The 21,905-nt window shown below is 44.6% G+C and overlaps 1 protein-coding gene across 1 annotated transcript; it reads left to right on the forward strand.

The window, feature by feature from the left end:
- Positions 1–862: 862 nt before the first annotated feature.
- Positions 863–10,992, forward strand: RTCB (RNA 2',3'-cyclic phosphate and 5'-OH ligase). Its single transcript, XM_064420400.1, has 12 exons — positions 863–1,062; positions 1,265–1,343; positions 1,806–1,873; positions 3,029–3,128; positions 4,206–4,362; positions 4,958–5,114; positions 6,213–6,372; positions 6,696–6,871; positions 7,329–7,517; positions 7,994–8,104; positions 8,797–8,916; positions 9,947–10,992. Exons 1-12 carry the CDS (start codon positions 970–972, stop codon positions 10,052–10,054), a joined length of 1,518 nt encoding a protein of 505 aa, XP_064276470.1. The 5' UTR covers positions 863–969; the 3' UTR covers positions 10,055–10,992.
- The last annotated feature ends 10,913 nt before the right edge of the window (positions 10,993–21,905 follow it).

Raw genomic sequence — 21,905 nt, forward strand, 5'->3', positions numbered from 1 at the left:
AGGGAGTGAGCCCTCTCCAGAACTGTGGAACTGTCAGACTGGGAACTGTCCCAGTTACAAGGGGAACTAAAATCTTTGCAGTGTCTTAACATAAATCTTAAGATGCACGGCGGGACCTGAGCCAGTGGCACTACTATTCTCCATCTGTCCAGGTGACTCTTCAAATCCGTGTGCCTGTTGTGCCCTCTTTAGTGCTGTTTAGCCAGGTTAGGTACATTTAACTCCTTCGGTGTTTCTGGGTAAGTCCTCTAAATCTAATTCTCTGACATCTTTGTCTGAACTGAAGGTTAGATACTTTTCTCACTTTGTTTGAGTATAGTATCTTACCCTCTTTCTTTCTCCTCCTTTTTTCCCGGTACTTTATTAGCGTGCAAATGTGAACACAGTTCTGCAGAGGGCCATGCCTGTCCTGCAGTGCGTAGTGCTCGTGCTTTGGCCAAACCTGGGCGGGAAGCCGGCTCTGGCCTCCCAAACAGGGCTTTCCCTCAGGGTGGGAAGCAACCAGCGATGGGGTGCAGGCAGCTTTTGCGTGTCCGGAGCTGAGCGAGCTCATCCCACCTGCTGCAGGGCCGTACCTAAATCCCTCAAAGCGACTCTGCCCCGGGCTCAGCACGCACAGGCACTTAAAAACACACTTGGGCTTTTCCCACGCAAACCAGCCCACAAGCCGTACGTGGTGTGAGGGAGCAGGCAGCCGGGTACAGCGCAGCCCCTGCGCTCCCTCTCACAGCCCGGCCCGCGGGTACCCGGTGCATCGTGGGACGCGGGCCTGGCATGGGCTTCCTTCGGGCGGGCCAGCCCTCGGCACGGGCGAGGGACGGACAGACAGACGGACGGACGGAGGCGGCGGGGCTGAGGGAGGAGGTTTGAGCCTCGGCGGCTCCTGTCCGCTGCTGCCGCGGGCCCGCGTCAGTTCCTGCCGCCGGCCGGCGCTGCCATCGGGATCCGCCGAGCGGGAGCGCCGCCGCCATGAGCCGCAGCTACAACGATGAGCTGCAGTACCTGGACAAGATCGACAAGAACTGCTGGCGGATCAAGAAGGGCTTCGTGCCGAACATGCGTGTGCGTGGAGGGGGCCTGGGTGCCCGGGGCGGGGGTCGCGGAAGAGGCGCGGAGTCGGGGTCGGGGCGGCCCGGGCGGCTGACGGGGCTGTTCATATGAGCATCCCTTCTCTTTTTGGTATATTTCTTTGCAAATGTGACAGCCACTGCCACAAGGCAAAGTGTAACCAAGGCGGCTCTTCATACGACGGCTCTCCCCGCAGGTGGAGGGCGTTTTCTACGTGAACGACCCGCTGGAGAAGCTGATGTTCGAGGAGCTGCGCAATGCGTGCCGCGGCGGAGGTGGGTCCGGACCCCTGACCCGGGCTGACACAGCCAGTCGGTTTGGAAAAGGCCTGAGATCCTCGAGTCCAGCTGTGCCCGAACGCCGCCGTGCCAGCTAGACCATGGCGCTGAGTGCCCCGTCCGTCCTTTCCTTGCACGCTTCCAGGGACGGTGACTGCGGTGCCAGTGCGGGTACTGCCTGGGGCTGCACTGCCTGGGCTGCGGCAGCACGCTGCTGTTGTCAGCACAGACCCCACACTATTGCTACCAACAGCAGAAGCTGGTCCTCAGTGAAATAAACACTGCATTTAATGAAGCTGCGGTTTGTGCACAATGCCAGGCTCTTTATACCAGATTAGAAGTCTTGCCGGTGGCTGACTTCTTTTTTGCCAGTGTTTTAAACAGCCTCTTTAGAATGTGTTTCCTTGTGATCATCATGGTAAATTATCAGATTACTTTTTATAAAAAAATCTTTTTCAGGTGCGGGTGGCTTCCTGCCTGCTATGAAACAGATTGGGAATGTGGCTGCATTGCCTGGCATTGTTCACGTGAGTATCTGCTTTGAAAAATCTGCTCTTTTTCTGTTCCCCTTTGCCTGAGATTATTGCATTCCAAATGGAAACTCTCTCATGAGAAGAGGTATGGACCAAAGTTCTTCTCAAGGCAGTTTATGTGTTAGGAACCTGTGTCTGAGTAAGGAGTGTTTGCAAAGGCAGGCTGCAAAACTAAGTTGTCAGAGAGAGAAGTAGCCACTTACTTCATTGTTTGTCTTTTGACATAGAGCTTTTCATGCTGTTTCAGCTTCTTGAGCCACCTTTCCCCACTGTTCATACTAACTGCTTGTTGGTTTTGAATTGCCTCTGCACTGGAATACATGGAGAAGTGTGGAGAGAGCAGGAGGTGGCACTGTCTGTACTATTGTTACTGGCCTCATGGGAGTAGTGAGCCTTCACATGCACTCAACACTGACTTCCCTCATCCTGTTGCCTTTTTGGAAGCAAAGCATCACATACAATGATGCAGGAGGAAAATGCTTACCTGTGACTCTTTTCAAGAAGTGAAAAGTACAATGTGGAAATTATCCTTTTCACATTCAATGTTGTATAGATTAATAAGTAACAAATAACAGATTTTTTTTTAATTGTCTCTTTTGGCAGAAGTTTTGAATTTATGGATGCAGTAAAAGGCAGACCATCATGCTATTAAATGCCTTGGGGCCAGGCCAAAATGGAGTAAGGCAGAATAGTAACAGCCTTCTAAAATGGGAATTTTGGCTGTTAGTTTGTAGAAGAGATGCTACAATCTTCTACATATTCAGATCTTAACATTTTATCTCCAAACCAAGGACTTCTCGGTGATGTCAAGGAGAGGCAGAAGAAGCAAAGAATCCCATTCAAAAGTATTGTTCACTTCAGTCTGTGGTAGCACTTTAAAAGATACTGAAAAATTCCAATTTCTAGTAATTTTCTGGGTGTCAGTGTGTTTGCTTCAGAGATCTGCTCTGTGCTTTTTTTGACTGTTCTGTAAGTGCAGAAGATTAGATCTGTACTTGAGTTGATGTGTTCACTCCACCTACATCTGAATATCCATTCTCTTTTTGGTATATTTTTTTGCAAATGTGACAACCACTGCCACAAGGCAAAGTATAACCAAGGCGACTCTGCAAGCATCGAGTTTCATAAATCTTTGCAATTGCCTTTCAGAGATCAATAGGCCTTCCAGATGTCCATTCTGGCTATGGATTTGCTATTGGCAACATGGCTGCCTTTGATATGAGTGATCCTGAAGCAGTGGTTTCGCCAGGTAAGGATGACTGACTTAATCTGCTTTGAGAAAAATCTAGGATGGCATAAAAATACTTTTCAAAATGGCAGGACTTTACAGTACTTTACATTCAGAAACAAAGGAAAAAATGTCAGAATTACAGGGAGTTAAGGAGTGCTTAATTCTTGCACTTAGTGTTTATTCTTTATGGAGCAGGTCATTACACTGAGAACAGCTGCACAGTACAGCGATAATTGCCCTTGTGTTTGCAGCTTGGGCTTGTGATGTCCCTCAGTTCTGAAGTCTTTGACCTTGGGATTTCACCAGATTGATAAAGAACTGACTAGTTTCTTTGAGTAGTTTGAAAACATCTTTTGAGGATATTTCTCCACTTAAAACATGACTTTACAATATGTCTGTCATTTTAGTAAACAGCCAGATCTTTGGTTACTGACAGTCTGAAGCTTGTGTGGTTGTCATGAAACACGGTACTCGCATTTTAGTTTTGCTTTGATCAGTTCAAGTGTTCCTGATTGACTGAGACCCAAAGTCTCTTAGTTTGGTATCTCCTCTCTAACAGTAGTAATACTAGAACCTTCATACCAAAGGTGGTATGATTATCTTTCACATTTGGCATTGTCTTATAGAATTTATTATTATAAATAGTAAGAGTTAAGCAAAACACCAAGAACTGAAGTTTAGTATTCCTTATAAGTATTTATTATTTCTTATAACTATCTATTATTTATTCCAGTGAAGATTCAAAAAAGAACTTACTTTTGGGTATTGCTTTCAAGAACATTTTACATCAGGGAGCCATTCTAAGATCTATTACTTTTCTTCTGACCTTAGGCAACGGAACAGGAACATTGTCTCTCTATGGGCAGTGTGTTTTATAATTGTGTCCACTTCTCTTTGTCAGCTTTAACTTTGTAGATGCAGAGCTCTGTAGGCAATCGTACAGCTGTGTCTTGAAGTCTGAGGCTTCATGTAAATCTGTTAAAATTAAGCTTAATGCAGTTCTGCTTTTTTCCCCCAGTATTGTGTCACAGGAAAAGGAGTGAGGTTACAGCCTTCAGTACGTGCTCCCTGACATGGCTTTTTCTCCACCTGCAGGTGGTGTCGGCTTTGACATCAACTGTGGCGTCCGCCTGCTGCGGACAAACTTGGATGAAAGTGATGTGCAGCCTGTGAAGGAGCAGCTCGCCCAGGCTATGTTTGACCACATTCCCGTTGGTGTTGGCTCCAAAGGTGTCATCCCCATGAATGCCAAGTAAGAGAATGACGTTATACACACATCACTAGAGGGGACATCTCTGTTGTTTGTTTTGATGCAAGATTCATCAATGAGAGACTTAAGAAAGCAAAAGTAAATTTAAAATGCTTTCTTTTCTTTCTGCATATATGCCTTACCAGGACTGACATAATCATCAGTGCACAGTCAGCTCTTTCTTCTCCATTAAAGGTTCTTGCTGGGTTCTCATTTCTTCTGAAAATTTCCATGAACATAAAGGTCTTTTTTGAAAGAGATGAGAGGTAGGATTATAGATAGGGTGTTTCTCACCCAGCAAAGAGGAAAAAGTGATGACATACCAAAAGTTAATATATTTGTAGAGCTTGATTTTCATGAAGTATTAAGAGGCTGGACTTATTGTTAGAAGAGCTGGGGGCTGACCACAACATAATAGAATAATTTAGGTTGGATGAGATCTTTTGAGGTCATCTCGTCCAACTCCTTGCAGGAAGGATCTAAATCTAAAGTTAGGTCTGACAAAAAAATGGCATCAAGTTGTTCAAGGCCATATCCAGTGGAGTTTTGAGTATATCCAAGGATAATCATCTTATGTGTAGGTGTTTGATAATTGCAGGGATTTGGAAGAGGCACTGGAGATGGGTGTGGACTGGTCTCTCCGAGAGGGCTATGCCTGGGCAGAGGACAAGGAGCACTGTGAGGAGTATGGAAGAATGCTACAGGCCGACCCCAACAAAGTCTCTTCAAGGGCAAAGAAAAGGGGCCTGCCTCAGGTAATGTTATGTTTCAGGGGGGCTGTGCATGCTCTCAGGGTTCAAATATAAATGTTAGAGAGTAGTTCTCTAATTCTGTGTCTTTTCTTGAAACTGTCTAGCATTTCTGGGCAGGGGAAAAGGTGAGATGGTGAGGTCAGTTCTGAATAATTCTTGACAGAGCTGCAACAGAGGAGAATAGTACTGGGCTTACCCAAGGTCTCTGGGGCCATGGTCTGTTAACATCTGGTACTGGAAGTTACATTGGGTGGCATTTCCAGTCCAGATGTGTTTTGTTTTGAAGAGATACACGAGTTAGTGTTCAACTTGTGTCCGTGTTTGCTCAGCAAGTTAATAGCAGGGCAAGAAAAGATACAATAATAAATGGAACTGGCTCATAACTGAATCACATTTTAAGAGTTGGATTTAATGTCTGTATATAGTGTCTCACTGCTCTGTGTGGAACAATTTGAGATGGCGATACTAATGGCATATTTGTAAAGCTTTCTCTTATATTCTTGGTATTAATTGATACTATTCTTTATTAATTGGGGTGGTGCCACATTACAGCATTTTAACCTCAAAATAATGTTATGTCCCCAGTTTTCACATTGGCCTTGCAAATAAGCAATCATCTGTTACAGAGTTGAAAAAAATTTGGCTTGGAAATTAAGTATCTTGTTTTAATCTGCTGAAAAGTTCTAAGTACCTAATTAACAAGATGTTGTAACTTCTTTGTGGAGTTATAAATGAGTATAAGCCTGTCTGCTTTCTGTACAAACTGAAGATGAAGTCTCAATACTCTATACTCTTCCCATCCAGGCCAAAGTAAGTTGGAAAAAAGTGGCAGCAGAGTCTGTATGTAGATCCTGCTCCTCTTGTTTAATCACAGTCTTGTTCTAACAGCACAGGTAGTTACAAATTTGAGCAAAAAGGAAGGTGGTGATGCTACTGAGTACTACTACTCAGTACTTCCTGCTTCCTTGCAGTTTACATGAGAATATTTTTCCCCCAAAAAACCTTTTCTAAACCCAAAAGCTTGCTGTAGCAATTTGTGGCTGTAGCTCTCCCCTGTGCTCCCAAAGGCTCCCTGTCTGATCGGTGTGTTGTGATTGGCAGCTGGGGACCCTGGGAGCTGGAAATCATTACGCCGAGATCCAGGTGGTGGATGAGATTTACAACGAATACGCTGCCAAGAAAATGGGCATTGACCACAAAGGGCAGGTGTGCGTGATGATCCACAGTGGAAGCAGAGGGCTGGGCCACCAGGTTGCCACAGGTATGATCTGACAGGTGTAGCTACCTGGAGTGAGGCAAACTCCTCAGCGTGGTCTTGTCACTGACAGCAAACTCCAGCACCAAAGAGCATTTCCTACAGTGAATTGCTGAGAGCATCCTGAATTGCCTGGTCAGGTGTTATCTGTTTGCAAACAGTTGATAACGTTCTGCCACAGATTTGCTTTTGCATTTGAGAAATAGCCTTGGGCTTGACCATTGGACAGATGAGTTCAGCTTTAGGATATAAATGACAGACACCCATGTTCATCTCAAAGATTGCAGCAAAATAAGAAGTCACTTAGACTTACTGTGTTTATTTTCCAGATGCACTGGTGGCTATGGAAAAAGCTATGAAACGGGACAAAATCATAGTGAATGATCGCCAGCTGGCGTGTGCCAGGATTGCCTCTGCAGAGGGACAGGATTACCTGAAGGGAATGGCAGCTGCTGGCAACTATGCCTGGGTTAACCGCTCTTCCATGACTTTCCTAACACGACAGGTAGGAGCAGAGTTCTCTCTGATGCAGATATTTTTCCTGCTTCATCCCAGACATAGAGAACATAGAGTAGTTGCACTATTTAACTTAATTTCATTTGTGTGTTTCTTAAACTGTTTTTTTCTGGAGAGACTTGCACAAAGCTGCAGTCCTGACAAACTGTCTAAAACCTCTCAACATCACTGGATTGTACTTGGCAGAAGCTGCTTAAACAGTGTTTTTGAAAATGCTTTGAGCTGGAAAAAGAGGATATAAGAAAACTGGGGGTTTTGTTGCTAAAGCCAGCTTTTCAGAGTTGCACAATTTTGCCTAATTGATATCTGACTGAATTACAACAGGAAGCTGCCAGTGGGCAGAGAAACAATCTACACAGTCCAGTTCTGTCACTGTTGTATTCAGTTCCACTGTGTCTGTATTATGATGATCTTGTATCTCACGTCCTGATTTGCTCTCTTTTTAGGCCTTTGCCAAAGTCTTCAACACAACCCCAGATGACCTTGACATGCATGTTATCTATGATGTGTCTCACAACATTGCCAAAGTGGAACAGCATGTAGTGGATGGAAAGGAACGGACTCTGCTGGTGCACAGAAAGGGATCAACCAGGGCCTTCCCCCCTCACCATCCTCTAATTGCTGTTGATTATCAAGTAAGTCTAGCTTTGAGAGAAGGAAATAGAGAATTCTGGATTAATCAGACAATTTTAGGGTCCCTAACAGACACCTAAACGCTGTAAATTAATTTTTTAAGGTAACAGCACTGGAGCCCTGGTGGGATGGCAGTATTCAGCTTCTGTGTGTGTTAGATCTTTGGGACACTGAGCTCCTCTCTCTGCTCCACACCTAAAATGATTGGAAGAACATGAAAGGAAAGAAGTCCTTTATGGTCTTCAAGATTCAATGGTTTGCCATGTCTGTCTGTTGGACACAAAGGCTTTTGATCTATTGATCTCTGCATCTTTCAGTTAGTTTTCTAGAATCCTTGATTCCAGGCACCTGAGACTACCAGGGATGCTCTCAAGGAATGTTAATCTGACTTCCTTTTCTGGAGACACAGTTCCTCTCAGACTTATTAAGCATGAGATTTTTCAGCTTTTTCTTACAAATGAATGCTTTGCATCCACAGCTGACTGGACAGCCTGTTTTGATCGGTGGCACAATGGGCACCTGCAGCTATGTCCTCACTGGCACAGAGCAAGGCATGACTGAGACCTTTGGAACTACTTGCCATGGAGCTGTAAGTCAAGAAGTTATTTCAGGAAGGGTTTGGGATGAAACTGTCACCCAGAGAACAAAGTTGTTGAAGTGTCATCCAATGTGTGATTCCTCTGTTGGTCATACAAGCAAACATTAGCCTTGCCAGTAGTCCTTGCCCAGGGAACTGCGAGGTAGAAGTCTTTGTCCCTTACTGAGTAGTTGTGACTACTTCTGCAGAAAACCTGGGGGATAGTGCTTTTTATAAGGCAGATGTTAGGATGAAGATGTGGAGAAGAAGCTTATATTATAAAATTCTGATACCTCTGAGCTAACAAGGGGGGTTAACTGGGCTGAGTCTGTCTATATATAAAACTCCTCAGTAGTTAGAAGGTATTTCCTCCCCTGTTTTTCATAGTGTGAGACAATGATCGAGGAAAAGAAGCATCTTCTAGTAAATTCCAAGTCCTGAATACTGTTTGGTTTGGGTAAAATGACACTTTCAGACAAGCGTGTTATACAAATGAAACTTTCCTACCCATCATACCAGAGGTGTGATTTTGCAGGAGTCTGTGACCTGAAGGCCAAATTAATATCCTGTATTGGGGTTTACTGTGGTCTGTCTCTCAGTCATTCTGTGTTTGCTTATAATGCTATAATGGGTTTTTTGATAAGAAAGAGTTTTGTTTTTCCAAACTGCTACAAAAAATAGAACTAACAAAGCTGTTGGCCTAGGGTCGTGCACTGTCTCGAGCCAAATCTCGACGTAACTTGGACTTCCAGGACGTTCTGGACAAGCTGGCTGACATGGGTATTGCCATCCGTGTTGCTTCTCCCAAACTGGTCATGGAAGAAGTGAGTTTACTACTTCATTATCTTAGAAGGGAAAGGGGGTCTTGCTCCCTGGCTGAATGACCCTCCCTGACCTGATTTTTTGCAGTGCTAAGCAATTGCCAGTACTCTAAATATGCAGCTTGTGTGATTTCTGATAGAGCTGTCAATTTTTTTGGAAAATGATGTGAAGTGTTGTCTATCCTAAAAGCAAGCTGAAAGGGGAGATGCCTGATTGACAGGTTTTTGGGGTATGTTTTTTCCTCTTTTGCTTGGTGATAGGGATTAATTGCTATCTTTGTGTGAGCATCTACAAAAGTAGCTATGTTTTATGGATTTACTTCTTGAATTATGTTCTCCCTGCTTTAAATTTACCTTACACTGCAGCTTTCATGTAGATTAGTAGCATCTTGAAAGATCCTCTTTTAAGATGAACTCCTATATTTGCTCAAGAAGAGAGCTCTGAATGGTCAGAGAACTTTGAATATTATGACCTCCAGTTCCTCTGCATTAACATCAGCAGTTAACTTTTCTGTTCACAACTTCACTCATAAAAGTGTTCATCATTTGGCACAATGCTTTTCTGGGTGTTGGTGTTATATGAACATGTTGATCACATTAAAGTCTCTATTTAAGAGCAGCTTCCTTGTCACTATAGGGGCCAGAGGAGGAAACTCTAGAATTAAACTTTGACTGCTGTCACTAAGGAGCAGTGAAGATAAAACTTAAAGGCTACCTGTAAAGAAGTTGGAGTCATTTCCTACTAGATAATGAGGCTTGCCATTCTAACATGCTGGGACACTCATTGTCTTAAAAACTGGATTAAAATAGCTAATATTTTATCTGAAATATGAGAGCTTATTTGGAAAGCTAAGTGTCTTACAGATTTCTTAGATACATAAGGTGGACAGATTCTCAATATGTTCACCAACTTGTACACCCTCCATTGATATGGTTATTTTTGTGAAGAGTGGATTTCAAAAGCCTGTGCCTGATTTCCTGTGACTATAGGCTGTTTATAGTTTTGTCTTCTTTTTTTTTTTCTTCCCTCCAGGCACCAGAGTCTTACAAGAATGTGACTGATGTGGTTAACACCTGCCATGAAGCTGGCATCAGCAAGAAAGCCATTAAACTGAGACCTATTGCTGTTATAAAAGGCTAGGAGCCAACAAGGCACCCATGTCTCCAGGCCTTACACAAAACTGACTAGAATTATCATCTTCCCATGCCTCTTGGGCTCTGTAGGATGCTCAAATATCACATTCCTGTTCTGGAAACACAACAGCTGAGGATATACCTATTTTTACCACTCCTAGCCATAATTAATGCCCCTCCTCCTTCTTATATGGTGTCCTTTTCTTGTGAGGACAGGGCAAAGAAATACGTAAGTCTTGGTTTTTATATGCAGTCCTTCCTCCATTTCCCTGCTCAGGCAGGACTTCAGACTTGCCTGAGTTGTCACTAAGTGCTGTGCTGCAAGACCACTCCATCAGTGAAGGTGGTGTATGAACCAGAGCTGCTGTCACCACGCCTGAGTGCCTGGAGCTCTTTCTGCATATGGAAGTACTCTGATAGACGGGGTGTTGCACTGTGGGCAGGGAGAGGCTGTCCTGTTTGCAGGTACCTTTATGCATAGTCTGTACTGTTGCATGTTTTCTGGTAATTGGGTAAGAAATCTGGAGTTGGGAGCAGTCTCCTGCTCAGGTTGAGAAGGGCTAGCTAAGCTGGAGCCTCTCCCATTTAACACAGCACCTGGTGAACTTGGCTCAGGACAAGTAGGCATTCCACAGTCTTTTGGAAAATCTGAGTAGAACTGAGTATGTTGCCTTGAGAGGTTTTGTTTGCCTAGTAAAAGTTGTAACTTAACTTAGGGATGTGCTAATCCAACATTTTAAGAAGCTCTGAGCATGTGAAAGTTGGGTTGGGTAATGCTGCTCGCTGTGTCCCACAGCTCTGATTTAAGGGAGCCCAATTTCAGGGTCAGGCCCAATGCAATGAGACTTAGAGTGTTTCTTTTACATTCATTAACCAAGGCTGGAGGGGAAGTTGGCCAGCCCCACTGGATCATTTTGGGGGATTACAATAAAATGGGAAGATGGACATGGCAGTGTATCTGTGTCATGTTTATTCTGTGTGTTTGAAAGCAGACAACAGACATTTTAGCCTCATACGAGCTTGAAATGCACTGCCTTTTGTGACTTCAGATGATGGATCTTGCAGAGAACATGCAGATGGCAGAATTTTTGCAGGACACAAGGAAGGGCGATGCAGTGCTGTTTTCCCAGCTCGGTTTGGACAGGAGTGTGTTGGCTGTGACCTGTCCTTGCCGGCCGGACAGGGGATGGCGCTGCTGCAAGGCTGGGTGCCGGCACAAGAGGGCGGCTGGAGGGAAACAACGCCCAAAGCAAGAGTGGAGCCCTGCCAAGGACTCGTGTAAGGGGAGCAGATGGTGATTGATGGACTGCAGTGCCTTTTGATGAAACATCCCTTTAAGTGCAGGATCTTAGAAGGCATAATGGTATTTCACTGTTGTAATCACTTTGTTCTTAAGGGTTTTTTTAGGTTCAGATACTGTGTTTGTGCAAGTTCAGAAGCAGCACATATACTTGTAGGCACTGCTGTGAGTTCTTGTGGGTCTGAACTTACAGCTTCTTGTTTCCCCCTCCTTTCTTCAGTGGAACAGTTCCAGATTGACATTTCAGAGGTCTGAGACATAGTTGCTGAGTTTAAAAGAAAAATCATTTCACCTAGAAATGTGAATTAGCCTCCAGTGACTGAAAGAAAAATTGTTCTCAAATCTTCTGCAAAAGTCTATGTTCCTTGCAGAAGTTTCTGTCTATGAATACTTCAGCTTCTTTGATGTGGAATGTAAGAGGAAAAATTCACATTTTAAAAAATTCACATTTAAAAATAAGCATTTCACAAACACAGTTCTCCTTCCAACTTCTACTTGCCATTACCATTAAGATATGGTAAAATTTAAGTTTTTTACAAGCAGAAATCATAAGTACATGGAGGTGCTGTCATATGCATGGGATGTATGCCTTACGACGTCTGATCATCAGTGTTTGTGCACTAGCAGTCAGGACTGCAAGAAGAGCTATCAATTCTGGTTTCCTGTCACAAAGCTGGTATTAGTTTTGGTTATGTGTTGTGCTGTATGAAGTCAAGTTTCCTGGTTTCCTTATCACCTAAAAAAGAAAGGAAAAATGTAAGATGTCTCCCAGTTCTTTGTTTGAACCAGGTTTTTTTTTCCAGTTCAAGTCTGTCTTTTTTTCTGCAAATAGGGTTGTCCACCAGCTTTTTTTATTCTGCATTTTAAAAAATAAATTATAAGAGGTGTTAGGTAGAGAAGGCACGCAGTATTAAATTTCGTGTGCTGAAATACAGGAGGATCTGCAGGAGCATTTTGGCAACACCAAAGAACCAGAGTGATTATTGAACCATCTCTGCTTCCGTGGAGGATTACTGAGAACTTTGAAATACCTGTTGATGATGCACTTTCCTCCCCAAAAGACTGAAAAAGCCTTGGTGAATGAGTGTTAGGGCCTTTTTTCCTTGGGATATCACAGTTAGGAAATGGTCTACATCTACCCTTGGAACTGCTGCACACTTGTGTCCAACCACAGGCACTCAGCTGTTCCCTGCCTAAGTTCAGCTGATTCACTCATCTGTGGTCTGCAGCAGAAGGTTTGTTGGCTTGCACAGGGTCTCTGCACTAAGCCTGCACTTCAGGGTTTGGTTGCCTTTGGGCGACTCTCAGAAGGCCCTGGGATTGCACCCCAAGCTGGGGGTGCTGTTTGTGGGGTGCAGTGCCAGGTGGAAGGAGCAGCACTCATCCCTCGGCTGTGTGAGACCCCAGGAAGGCATTTCCTCACAGCAGTGTTTCATTGTCACAACAGATGGCAAAGCTGGGGTGCAGCTGATGGCCTCCCTTGACTTGGTCTCACTTTGTGTTCCCCAGATGCCTCACTTCCCTAATTCAGCCTCTCCCAAGGGAAACCTGACCCCAGCTGCTGTGGTATATTTGCACCATACTGCACACCTCACGGGTTGGAAGCCTGGTGTCTGATGTATATCACCTGGTGTCACATTTGTCACCATCCTGTGTCTTCAGGGATTTCTCTTCCCTCTGCTCTGACTTTGCTCTGCCTGTTTTAAGTCCAGCTCTGCACACACCACTTCCTCCTACGCTGGTGGTCCCAGGCTGGTCTTCTGGCCCAGGAGGAACAAGTGATCTCTGACACATCTCTGGCACAGGCACCCCCGCTCTCCTCCGCTCTCCTTTGTTCCTCTCAAATATAAACACTCTTAACTGGCCTCTTCTCCCTCTGCCGCCCCAGTCTTCAAAGCCATCAGGCAGAGCAATATCCCTCCTGCAGCGTGTGCCAGCACGCTCCCTGCTTGCAGGAGAGCTCCAGTGAAGCAGTAGGCCCTGCCTGTACCTGGCATTCGCTTTGCTCTCTTGAGCCATGTTCTAGCCCAAATGGTTTTGATCACCACAAATTTGTTTTGGATTTGTTTTTCTGTCTGGAAAGGTGGCAGTGGGAGGTGTACAGTGGAAAAGCAGGAGCTCTGCAGTCCCCAGACAGGGAGATTCTGGGTACAGGTGCTTTGTCCTCTGCACCATGGGAGGAAGAAGAGGATAACTTCCTGGCACTCACAAACACCAATAATTATGTGATTTCTGGTGGGGTTTTTGTTTGCAGTATGTAGCAGGAGGGTGAGGATCATGCTGAGCGATGTGTGAGGTGGGAAAGCAGAGGGCACAGAAATTCCTCTGGTCTCCCATGGCAGATGTGCAGCTTGGTCTCCTCAGGCAACCAACCATCCCCTGCCTGAGGAGCTGCTGCTGGCTTTCATTGTGCTCAGCACATCCCCATCTTGGTGCACGCTTGTTCCCAAACCCCAGGAGACTGCTTTGGGTCACGTTGTATATATAAATTCAGAAACCAAAATAATCACTAGTCTTAATTGCAGAGATTATGACCAGGAAAGAGAAATGGAATCATCTGCCAGCACTTAATTTAACATTTACTAGCTTAGCAAAAGACACGCAGGGGCTAGGCTGCCCTCACATGCTGACATGTGAGTCAGCCTTGTATTGGAGCCTATTCCAAGAAACCACCAGGTTACCCAGCTCTCAGCTCTTAAGAATTGTAACCTGTTTGTGCTTTTAATCTTAAACAAACCAAAAACCTGGTTGTTTTATTTTTGACTGATGCTTGTTATTGTGGTGCTTTAAATTTGTGTCATTCACAGACAAGTTATCAACCTTTAAAACCATAGGTAGGCTGATGAGTTCCTCCACTGTTTCCCTAACAAATGTTTAACCACTTCTTGAATGAGAACTGAAAAGGTATCATTGTAAATTATCCTTTCCCTCAAAGGTATTTATACTGTAGCTGTTGCTAAAGGGATTTTCTCCACCTTTCATTGGAGTGTTTTTGTCAGTCAGATACACAAAGAGTCATGACAAGCCCTTTCTCCTCCATTCTGAGTATTTTGAGTATCTGTATTTTGAATCTACCCAGAAAGGTCTTTGTCCATCTTCTGACATAAGTTGTGCATGTCTGCAGGGCTGGAGCCCTTTCGTGGTGGAAGAACTGAGCCCTGCAGAGGAGGAGAAAACTCTCCATCCAGGGAGCCCTCTTTGCCCAGCCCAAGACGTGGGGCTGTGCTGGCAGGAGGGTGCCTGTGGGTGCAGGCAGTGCTGGGTGCTCTGCTGTCCCAGCAGCCCCAGTGGGCCCCTCCATGGCACAGAATCTTCCTCAGGGATGGGATCTCAGGGGGACTGCAGTGCCTGTGGGGCACTGTCAGCCCTCAGAGGGGCGAGCAGGGAGGGAGAACCCTGGTGGTGTGCCAGGGGCTAAGCACTGCTCCTGTCCCCCACCTCGGTCCCACGGCTGTGGGGTCACCTGGCCTTCCCCACGGCTGTGGGGTCACCTGGCCTTCACCAGTCCCATTAGGAAGTCCAGGAGATTGTGCAGGCTGCTGGCTGCTCTTCTGCCAGACCTCATGAGCTCTTCTATTAATGGTCAGTGGATGAGGCAGAAGTTTTATCTTGATAGAGAAACACAAAGCCCTGCTTGTGCCAATATTCCTTTCCTTGTCTCTCAGGCAGAAATTTCAGCAATTTGATGATTATCAATAGCAGCCAAGAGCACCACAGCTGTCTCCTTTCCCCCTGCTTCTCTGGCAGAAAGTGAATCCTCCATCACAGACTGGTCCTGGAACAAAAAGTTCAGCTTAAGGCTCAGACATCCAAGTCCATCATGAACTTTTCCAGCCTGTACCAAGTCACTCCATCTTCCCATAGCTTGGTCCTCTACTTGCAAATAGGAATAAAAATCACTTCCTTTAATCTCACTTTTTGTTGGTCTTTCCTATTTAAATACGAGTCTGTGATTCGGGGACCAGATCCTTCTGCACCTAGGAGTGCTGCTGATCACAGTGGTACCTCTCTGTGAAGCATGGCCTCAGCTGTCCCATGCTCAGTGTGCTGTCTTCTCCTGAGGCTTCAGTGCTGCTGGAGGGAATGGTTCATTCCTCTCACAATCTAAACTGCAAGTAGGAGAGAGTGTAAGCTATTCTGAGTTTCAAGTAGTCACGGCAAAATTTAGCATAACTTTTTCCTTGTCTTCTGGCTAGAACACAGAGCCAGTGAGCCAGACCCTCATCTTGAGTTCAGTGTTAGTGAGTGCTTAAATTCCTCTGTGCTCATGTGAAATGCTGAATGTGCCACTTTGCCATCTTTGTGTGCTAAGGGACAGAAGCTGAGAGAGCAGAGACAGATATTTTCAGTCAGGAAACATTCAGCAATGGATGTCAGCACATGGGGTTTCATTTTCCTTTACTTCACAGTTCACAGTCCTACCTGAAGAACCTCGAAAATCTAAAATGAAATTAAATTAAAATGCTGTATGTCAGGGAAGAAAACATTTAAGGAAAGCCTTTGGTTTCAAACAAAACCCTTATGGATCAACCAGAAATTATTCTGTTCTTCAGCTACCCGTGTTTGTCATGGGAACTAGCCCTTAGTGTTGTGCCATAAGAAGTGAAGAGCCCCGAGTCAGTGCCAGAGTCCATTTCCCCAGCATGCAGGGCCTCTCATGACAGTGTCCCCTCAGCTCTGCCTTTGCCACCTGCATCTACCATCCTCCCCAGCCTCCATGGCACCACCAGGGATGAAAGGCTGGATTCACTTTGGTTTGTGTTCAAGCCACCTTTCACAGTGCCTGGTGGACACATCTCCCCCCTCCCATCTTTGGTGACTCAGCCAAAGAATTTTAATCTCCGTGGTCTCTCTGTGATTGTAAAACAATACCAGTAGAATTGGGCTTTTTTATCCCCAGGCCATGAAACTGTTGTCAGAAGAAATTGATACACACGAGTGAGGGGAACAAAGTGTTGCTGGGCAGGATTTGACTCAAGACAGCACTTCAAATGGAAATTTCCCTGTTTGAAGTGGATACATCCTTCATCCCTCCTACACCTTCCATTTCTGGAAGTGGGAGCGAGGGCTCAGAGGGTCTGTTCACAGGAGGGGTGGCTCCTGCTCTGGCTCTTGTCCTCAGGAGGTTCCTGTCTCCTGGCTGTGAGTGTCCTCACTGTTCATGGGAGCCCTGGGGAAATGGCTTTTTGGGGTGAAGGGGCTCCTGCAGCCCAGCCTGGGAAGCACCTCAGCCACTGCCCTGCTGCCCCAGGGCTGCAAGCTGGGAGCTCTCCACGCCTGACCAGCTCTGGGCAGGGGGGTCTGTCCATGTAAACACTGAGCCTGTCCCAGGCACCTCAGATCAAATCACAGCATCTTCCCCTTCTTTCAAAGACATCTGAAGCCTAAAGGAAATAGATCAAACATGTAAATTTGAACTGAGATTAATTATATATTTGCAACAGGAGGGGGAAGGGGAAAAAAAAAAAGCCATTAAGGTTTGACTGCATTAATTATGCCTGTAGGGGTGTTTCTTTGTCTTTGCATGTGATGATGCTCTATGAGATACCAGGTCTGGTTCCACCAGATCTCTGGAAAAGCCTTAGAGGCTTCAGGAGACTCTGCAAATGTGTTTCAGCAGGAGGCAGACAAGGAGAAGGGAAGTGTCGGCACCGCCTCCTCAGAGCACTGGAGGAGCCTTTGTTGAGTGGCTGGAGGCTACTTCTCAGCTCCCCGATTTCAAACAAGTGTAATTATCAGTTGGACAGGGTTCAGGACACCGAGGGAGCTGCCAGATCTTTCATGAGGAGGTAAGTTTGTCCCACTGAATTTAAGATTAAAAAAAAATCAGGAAAGAGGGAAATAATTTAACCATGTAAGTGTTGTCTTACGTCCATAATAAACCAGGTGGAATATACTCCTAGTTCTATCTGACAGCCTGGTTTATACACCCTTTTCCTTTGGAGCATTTGCGTTGTAATATTTTTATCTAAAACCGGGCTGAAATGAAGAGGCACTGGAAATTTCACTATAAAACCTATTCTCCAAAGAGCTCCGTCCCAATGAGTCTCATTAAAAATTAGCACATGATCTTCCAGAAATCTCAACAGCTCTTCAAATCTTTTGAACTTTTTTTACTCTGCCCTACAAACTGCCTTTACTTAAATCTCTCCAAGTAAATTTTAAGTAAGTCTAATGAATTTCCATTTATACATTTCATGGTGTGGAAGCCTTAAGCCTTCAGATCTGCCAAGTCACTTTCCTGATTGTTGCAGTGAAGTCACTGTCAATATTTGAGCATACACTTGTGAACTTTGTTCTCAGTATTAAAAGTTAGGACTAGCTGAAAGAAGGGAATGCTTGCAGAAAACAAAAATAAACCCAAAACTGCCTCTGTTTTGTGGGCATGGCTCAATACAAATATATTTTTTACATTATTTCCCATTATATTCTTCCAAACTGAAAACAGCCTTATCTACAGATTGACAGAATAAATTTTTTCCTATCTGCAAAACTTCAGGTATAAAGTAAAACACACCATCCTGATGATTCCTGGATGGGGTTGCTGCTGCCATTGTCACACCTGAGTCACAGGTTATACCCGATGACACCTGCCCACACTCCAGGCCCTGGTGCCTGCTCTTGTAGGTGCTCTGTGGTGTTTGCCCCACACATATCTGTGCCTACATCTGCATGCCAGGCTTCATTGCTACACTCTTTATCTCTTGCAATCAAGAACCGTGTGGGAAATTCACCAGTGGCTTTCTCAGGGGTGCTCTTCTTACCCCCTGCTTTAGCCATTGAAAGTCTGGCCAGAGACCCCACCAGACTTTGTTTTTTCTTGGGAAAAAATTATCCTGAGACTCTAAATTGCTCCTTAAGACAGTGACCTCAGTGAAATTCCAGCAAAGTTTGCAGAAGCTAACCAATGCTCAAAGAGTTTTGTCAAAAGTAAATTTAAAAATGTTTAAATGCAATGTGTTTTTCAATCACAGAGCCAACTAATTTCATTCACCTCTGAAGGCACTGACCGCTCACACTACAGAGCAATTCAGCTATTTCATGGTGGTGGCATTGCTGCTGTTCTCTCTTTTCAAAGAAAGCTCCCCCAACACATGCAACTCCAACTCAGCACCCTCATGAAACTTGCTTTTAGTAAAAATTGAACCAGCTGGTGACTGAATGAGCTTCTCAGGATAATATAAACACTATTTAATAACCTTATGCTTTATGGGCTTGTTAATGTAAATGGAAATTTTAAAGCTTTCATGGTGCTGCAAAATGCAAAGCTATGGAGCATGCTGCACATAAACAGAGGCAAATTCCTTGCATTTGTACTGCTTGTCATGCTGACAGCTTTGATCTGCCCTCAGGATCTGCACCACTGCTTGCAATGGGGCATTGCCCCTGTGAACCAGGGCTGCAGCACCACCCAGGTGTGTTGGGGGCAAACTGCTGGGGCTGGGGGGCCAAGTGAGCCAACAGTGGAACAGGGCAGGGCTTTTCATGGCTTTCTGCCTGCCTTCAGCATTAGTCAGCAGTGGAATGCTCGTGGCAAGGAGGATGCCAGCATTGTTGTCATGACAGCCTGGTAGAGAGATTTAGTTGTCCCTGGCACCCTCACTGGGAATGGAATGGAATGGAATGGAATGGAATGGAATGGAATGGAATGGAATGGAATAGAATAGAATAGAATAGAATAGAATAGAATAGAATAGAATAGAATAGAATAGAATAGAATAGAATAGAATAGAATAGAATAGAAAATAGAATAGAATAGCTGCCAGCTCTGTAATACCAGAGCTGGGTAATTTACAAGGGCAGGTTTATCTACAAGCACAGGAGGCCTGGGTGCTTCCACTCACACAAGGAATAAGAAACCCATGCAACCAGCTCCTGGTAAAGCATTACAGGGGCAGTCTGGTGATGTTTTCCAGTGGGGCAGGATCTACCAGTGTTCCCAGCACAGAGGCAAGAGGTGGCCATGCTGCTGTTGAAACAGAGGCAAAGCCCAGGGCTGAAGTAATCTGGGTTTATCCCTTGGCTCTTGATAGCAGGTGGGCTGAGCATTGTAATCTTCCCTCACTCCCCAGATAGAGCACAGCCTGCTCACAACTGCTCAGCACTTTGATAAAAAAATACACTTGGAGGTATTTTGCAATAATGAACAAGAAAAGGTGAACAAGAATGATGGTAGGTAAATAAATGTGGTGTGTCTGAGGTGCAGGAAAGTATATTAAGTTGGGGGGGGGGGTGGTTTGGATTTTTTTCTCTAGAAATAATCCTCCCCAAAGATGTCATATCTGATTTATTCCTATTTCCCTTGTTTCAGCCATGCAGCTGATATTGTATCAATCAGTGTGCTGCACCTCAAAACCACTTTCTTGTTTCCCTCCCCTCTTCCATGCTTACTCGTTTTCCCATGCAAAAACACCACAACACACACTCCTGCGTTTGTCCCTCTGGCTTATTTCATTTACACATTACACAGTTTGTTATCAGTTTCACTGGTGAAGCCCCAGTGTGCTTTCATGCCTCTGGGTGTGGGGATGCACACATCACCTCTGCATGAGTGATCCCTTGGGATGAGCTGTGTGCAGCTGAGCCTGGAACTTCTTCAGTGCTTTTTGCATTTAAAAAGCTACATCAAGAGAGCAGCCTCGCATAGCAAAATGCTGCAGTAAAGTGCCTACATGAAAAGATGTGAAAATTCCCTTTATTTGTAACTACTTGTTCTCTTTGTGATCTCAGTGCAGATGGAAGAGATTGGTTAGGATTTGGTGCTGACATCTTATAGCCCTGGAACACAAAAATCTGCTATGTTTGCCCAGAACCACACCACATCAAAACGAAATCATGGGGACAAGCAGGATGCTTTGTGACAGCACAGTAGATGCAGCTTGGCTTGGCTTTGTGCTGTATTAGCTCCAAGGCTTCACTGCCCGCTACCTTCCCCACATTCTCAACATTTCAGCCTCCCACAGACCATTCATGTAGCTTTCCCCTCCCCAAAAAAACACTTCAAAATACTTTTTTTTTTTTTTTCTTCTAACTAGCTCCAGTAAAACAGGCAAGAGGTGACACAAAGCACATGTGCCTGCTCACAGCTGGCTGGTGCCCATGGGCTGGCTGACCACCATGTGAGGTAGAGTTAGCCTTCCCCTCTTTAGGGACTCTACATTGGCACATTTTTCTGCTCTGGTGCCACCAGTGCTCATGGAGCGTGTAGGAATTTCATGCCTTTGACTCCTCTACCTCCAGTTGTATCAGAAATGAGCTGAGGGGTCTCCAAAATTTTCAAGGTTGTCTTCACTCTAACTTGTTCTCTCTGCAAAGGCAACCTGAAGAACTTTTCCACTGCTCTCTTAGTAGATTTAGTCACAATAAGGTGGAAAATAATTTCTACCTTAGAAATTGTGTAAGAATCATATGGGAAATACATGAGTGAGAATTCACAGTGGATCTTTACTAACAAGCACACCTTCAGGTGATGGAGAATGGGGTTTACTAGTGAGAAGCACCTGCTGAAGTTGTATTTGCTTAGACTATTTTGGAGAAGCTTACTAAGAGCTTACTCAGCTATTGCAGCTTACTTCAGCAGGGCTCTCCTGCTGGTACCTATTCAGAGTCTCTCTTCAAAATGTTTTGGATCTTGTTTTGCATCCTGCCTAAGTATGCTGGAGACAGATGTTTTCAAAGATGCTCTTTGTGTGTGTGTGTGTGCATTCCCTGCTCATTTATTCCAGTGAGATAAATTGGCCCTGATTGCTTTACTGTCTGAACGTGACTTTTCTACAGTGCCTTCTGGTTTTCTTTGGCCACATTATTGACACAGGGTAATATAACATGAAAGGATTGTGGATGGGCTTTTACAAAGAAATCAGCTAAACAGCTATTAGAGGATTAAAAGCAATGCCATGGCCGGGATAACACATCTTCAAAATGCTGATAATATCAAGAACCAAATGGATTTGTAATTTAATGGCAGCAGAGGGAAGACTTCAGATGTCTGTTTTTTCCAGATTTGATAGAAAGATTAAAGTGGCTGCTTTTGGTGTGCAAGGGCTGGATAAAGCTGTAGCATGGCTGCCTACAGATAGCAGCATTCACCTTTCTTGTAAATACTAATTGTCCCACGTGGAGAGAATTCTTCTGGTCAACATTTTTATTAAAGCTTTAATTTTCATGGTGACAAGTTGGATCATTGTCTGCTTTAAAGTCTGATAATGATACACTTTGGAAGCTCTGAAAAAACCCTTTGTCTAGACAGAAACAGCTTAATAAAGCTTTTGAAATGTGGCATTCACTTTAAACCTTTGCTGATGCCTTGACAAAAGCACCAATATTTAGGAAATCTTGGGTTTTTTACTTGCTTGTGCTAAAATTGTGCAAGAGGTTTGAGTAATAACAAGAACTGTGAGAAATAAAAACGCGAAACTTTCCTCAAGTTAAATCTGTGACAGATTTTTCCCCACAGAAAGAATTTCCTTTTCATTCAGAAAATAATTTCCTTTTATAAAAGTAAATTAAAATACATGTGGCATTCTGGTTTTTTGCATCTTCAGCAGTGAGGTTGGAT

Source organism: Passer domesticus, chromosome 5 (assembly GCF_036417665.1).
Source record: "Passer domesticus isolate bPasDom1 chromosome 5, bPasDom1.hap1, whole genome shotgun sequence".
Classification (NCBI taxonomy): domain Eukaryota; kingdom Metazoa; phylum Chordata; class Aves; order Passeriformes; family Passeridae; genus Passer; species Passer domesticus.

Bases quoted from the DNA above. Each gene is read 5' to 3' on its own strand.
- RTCB (XM_064420400.1), top strand. From the start codon at position 970: ATGAGCCGCAGCTACAACGATGAGCTGCAGTACCTGGACAAGATCGAC. The intron at 7,518-7,993 runs GTAAGTCTAGCT...TTGCATCCACAG, and splicing joins TAATTGCTGTTGATTATCAA to CTGACTGGACAGCCTGTTTT. The intron at 8,917-9,946 runs GTGAGTTTACTA...TCTTCCCTCCAG, and splicing joins CCAAACTGGTCATGGAAGAA to GCACCAGAGTCTTACAAGAA.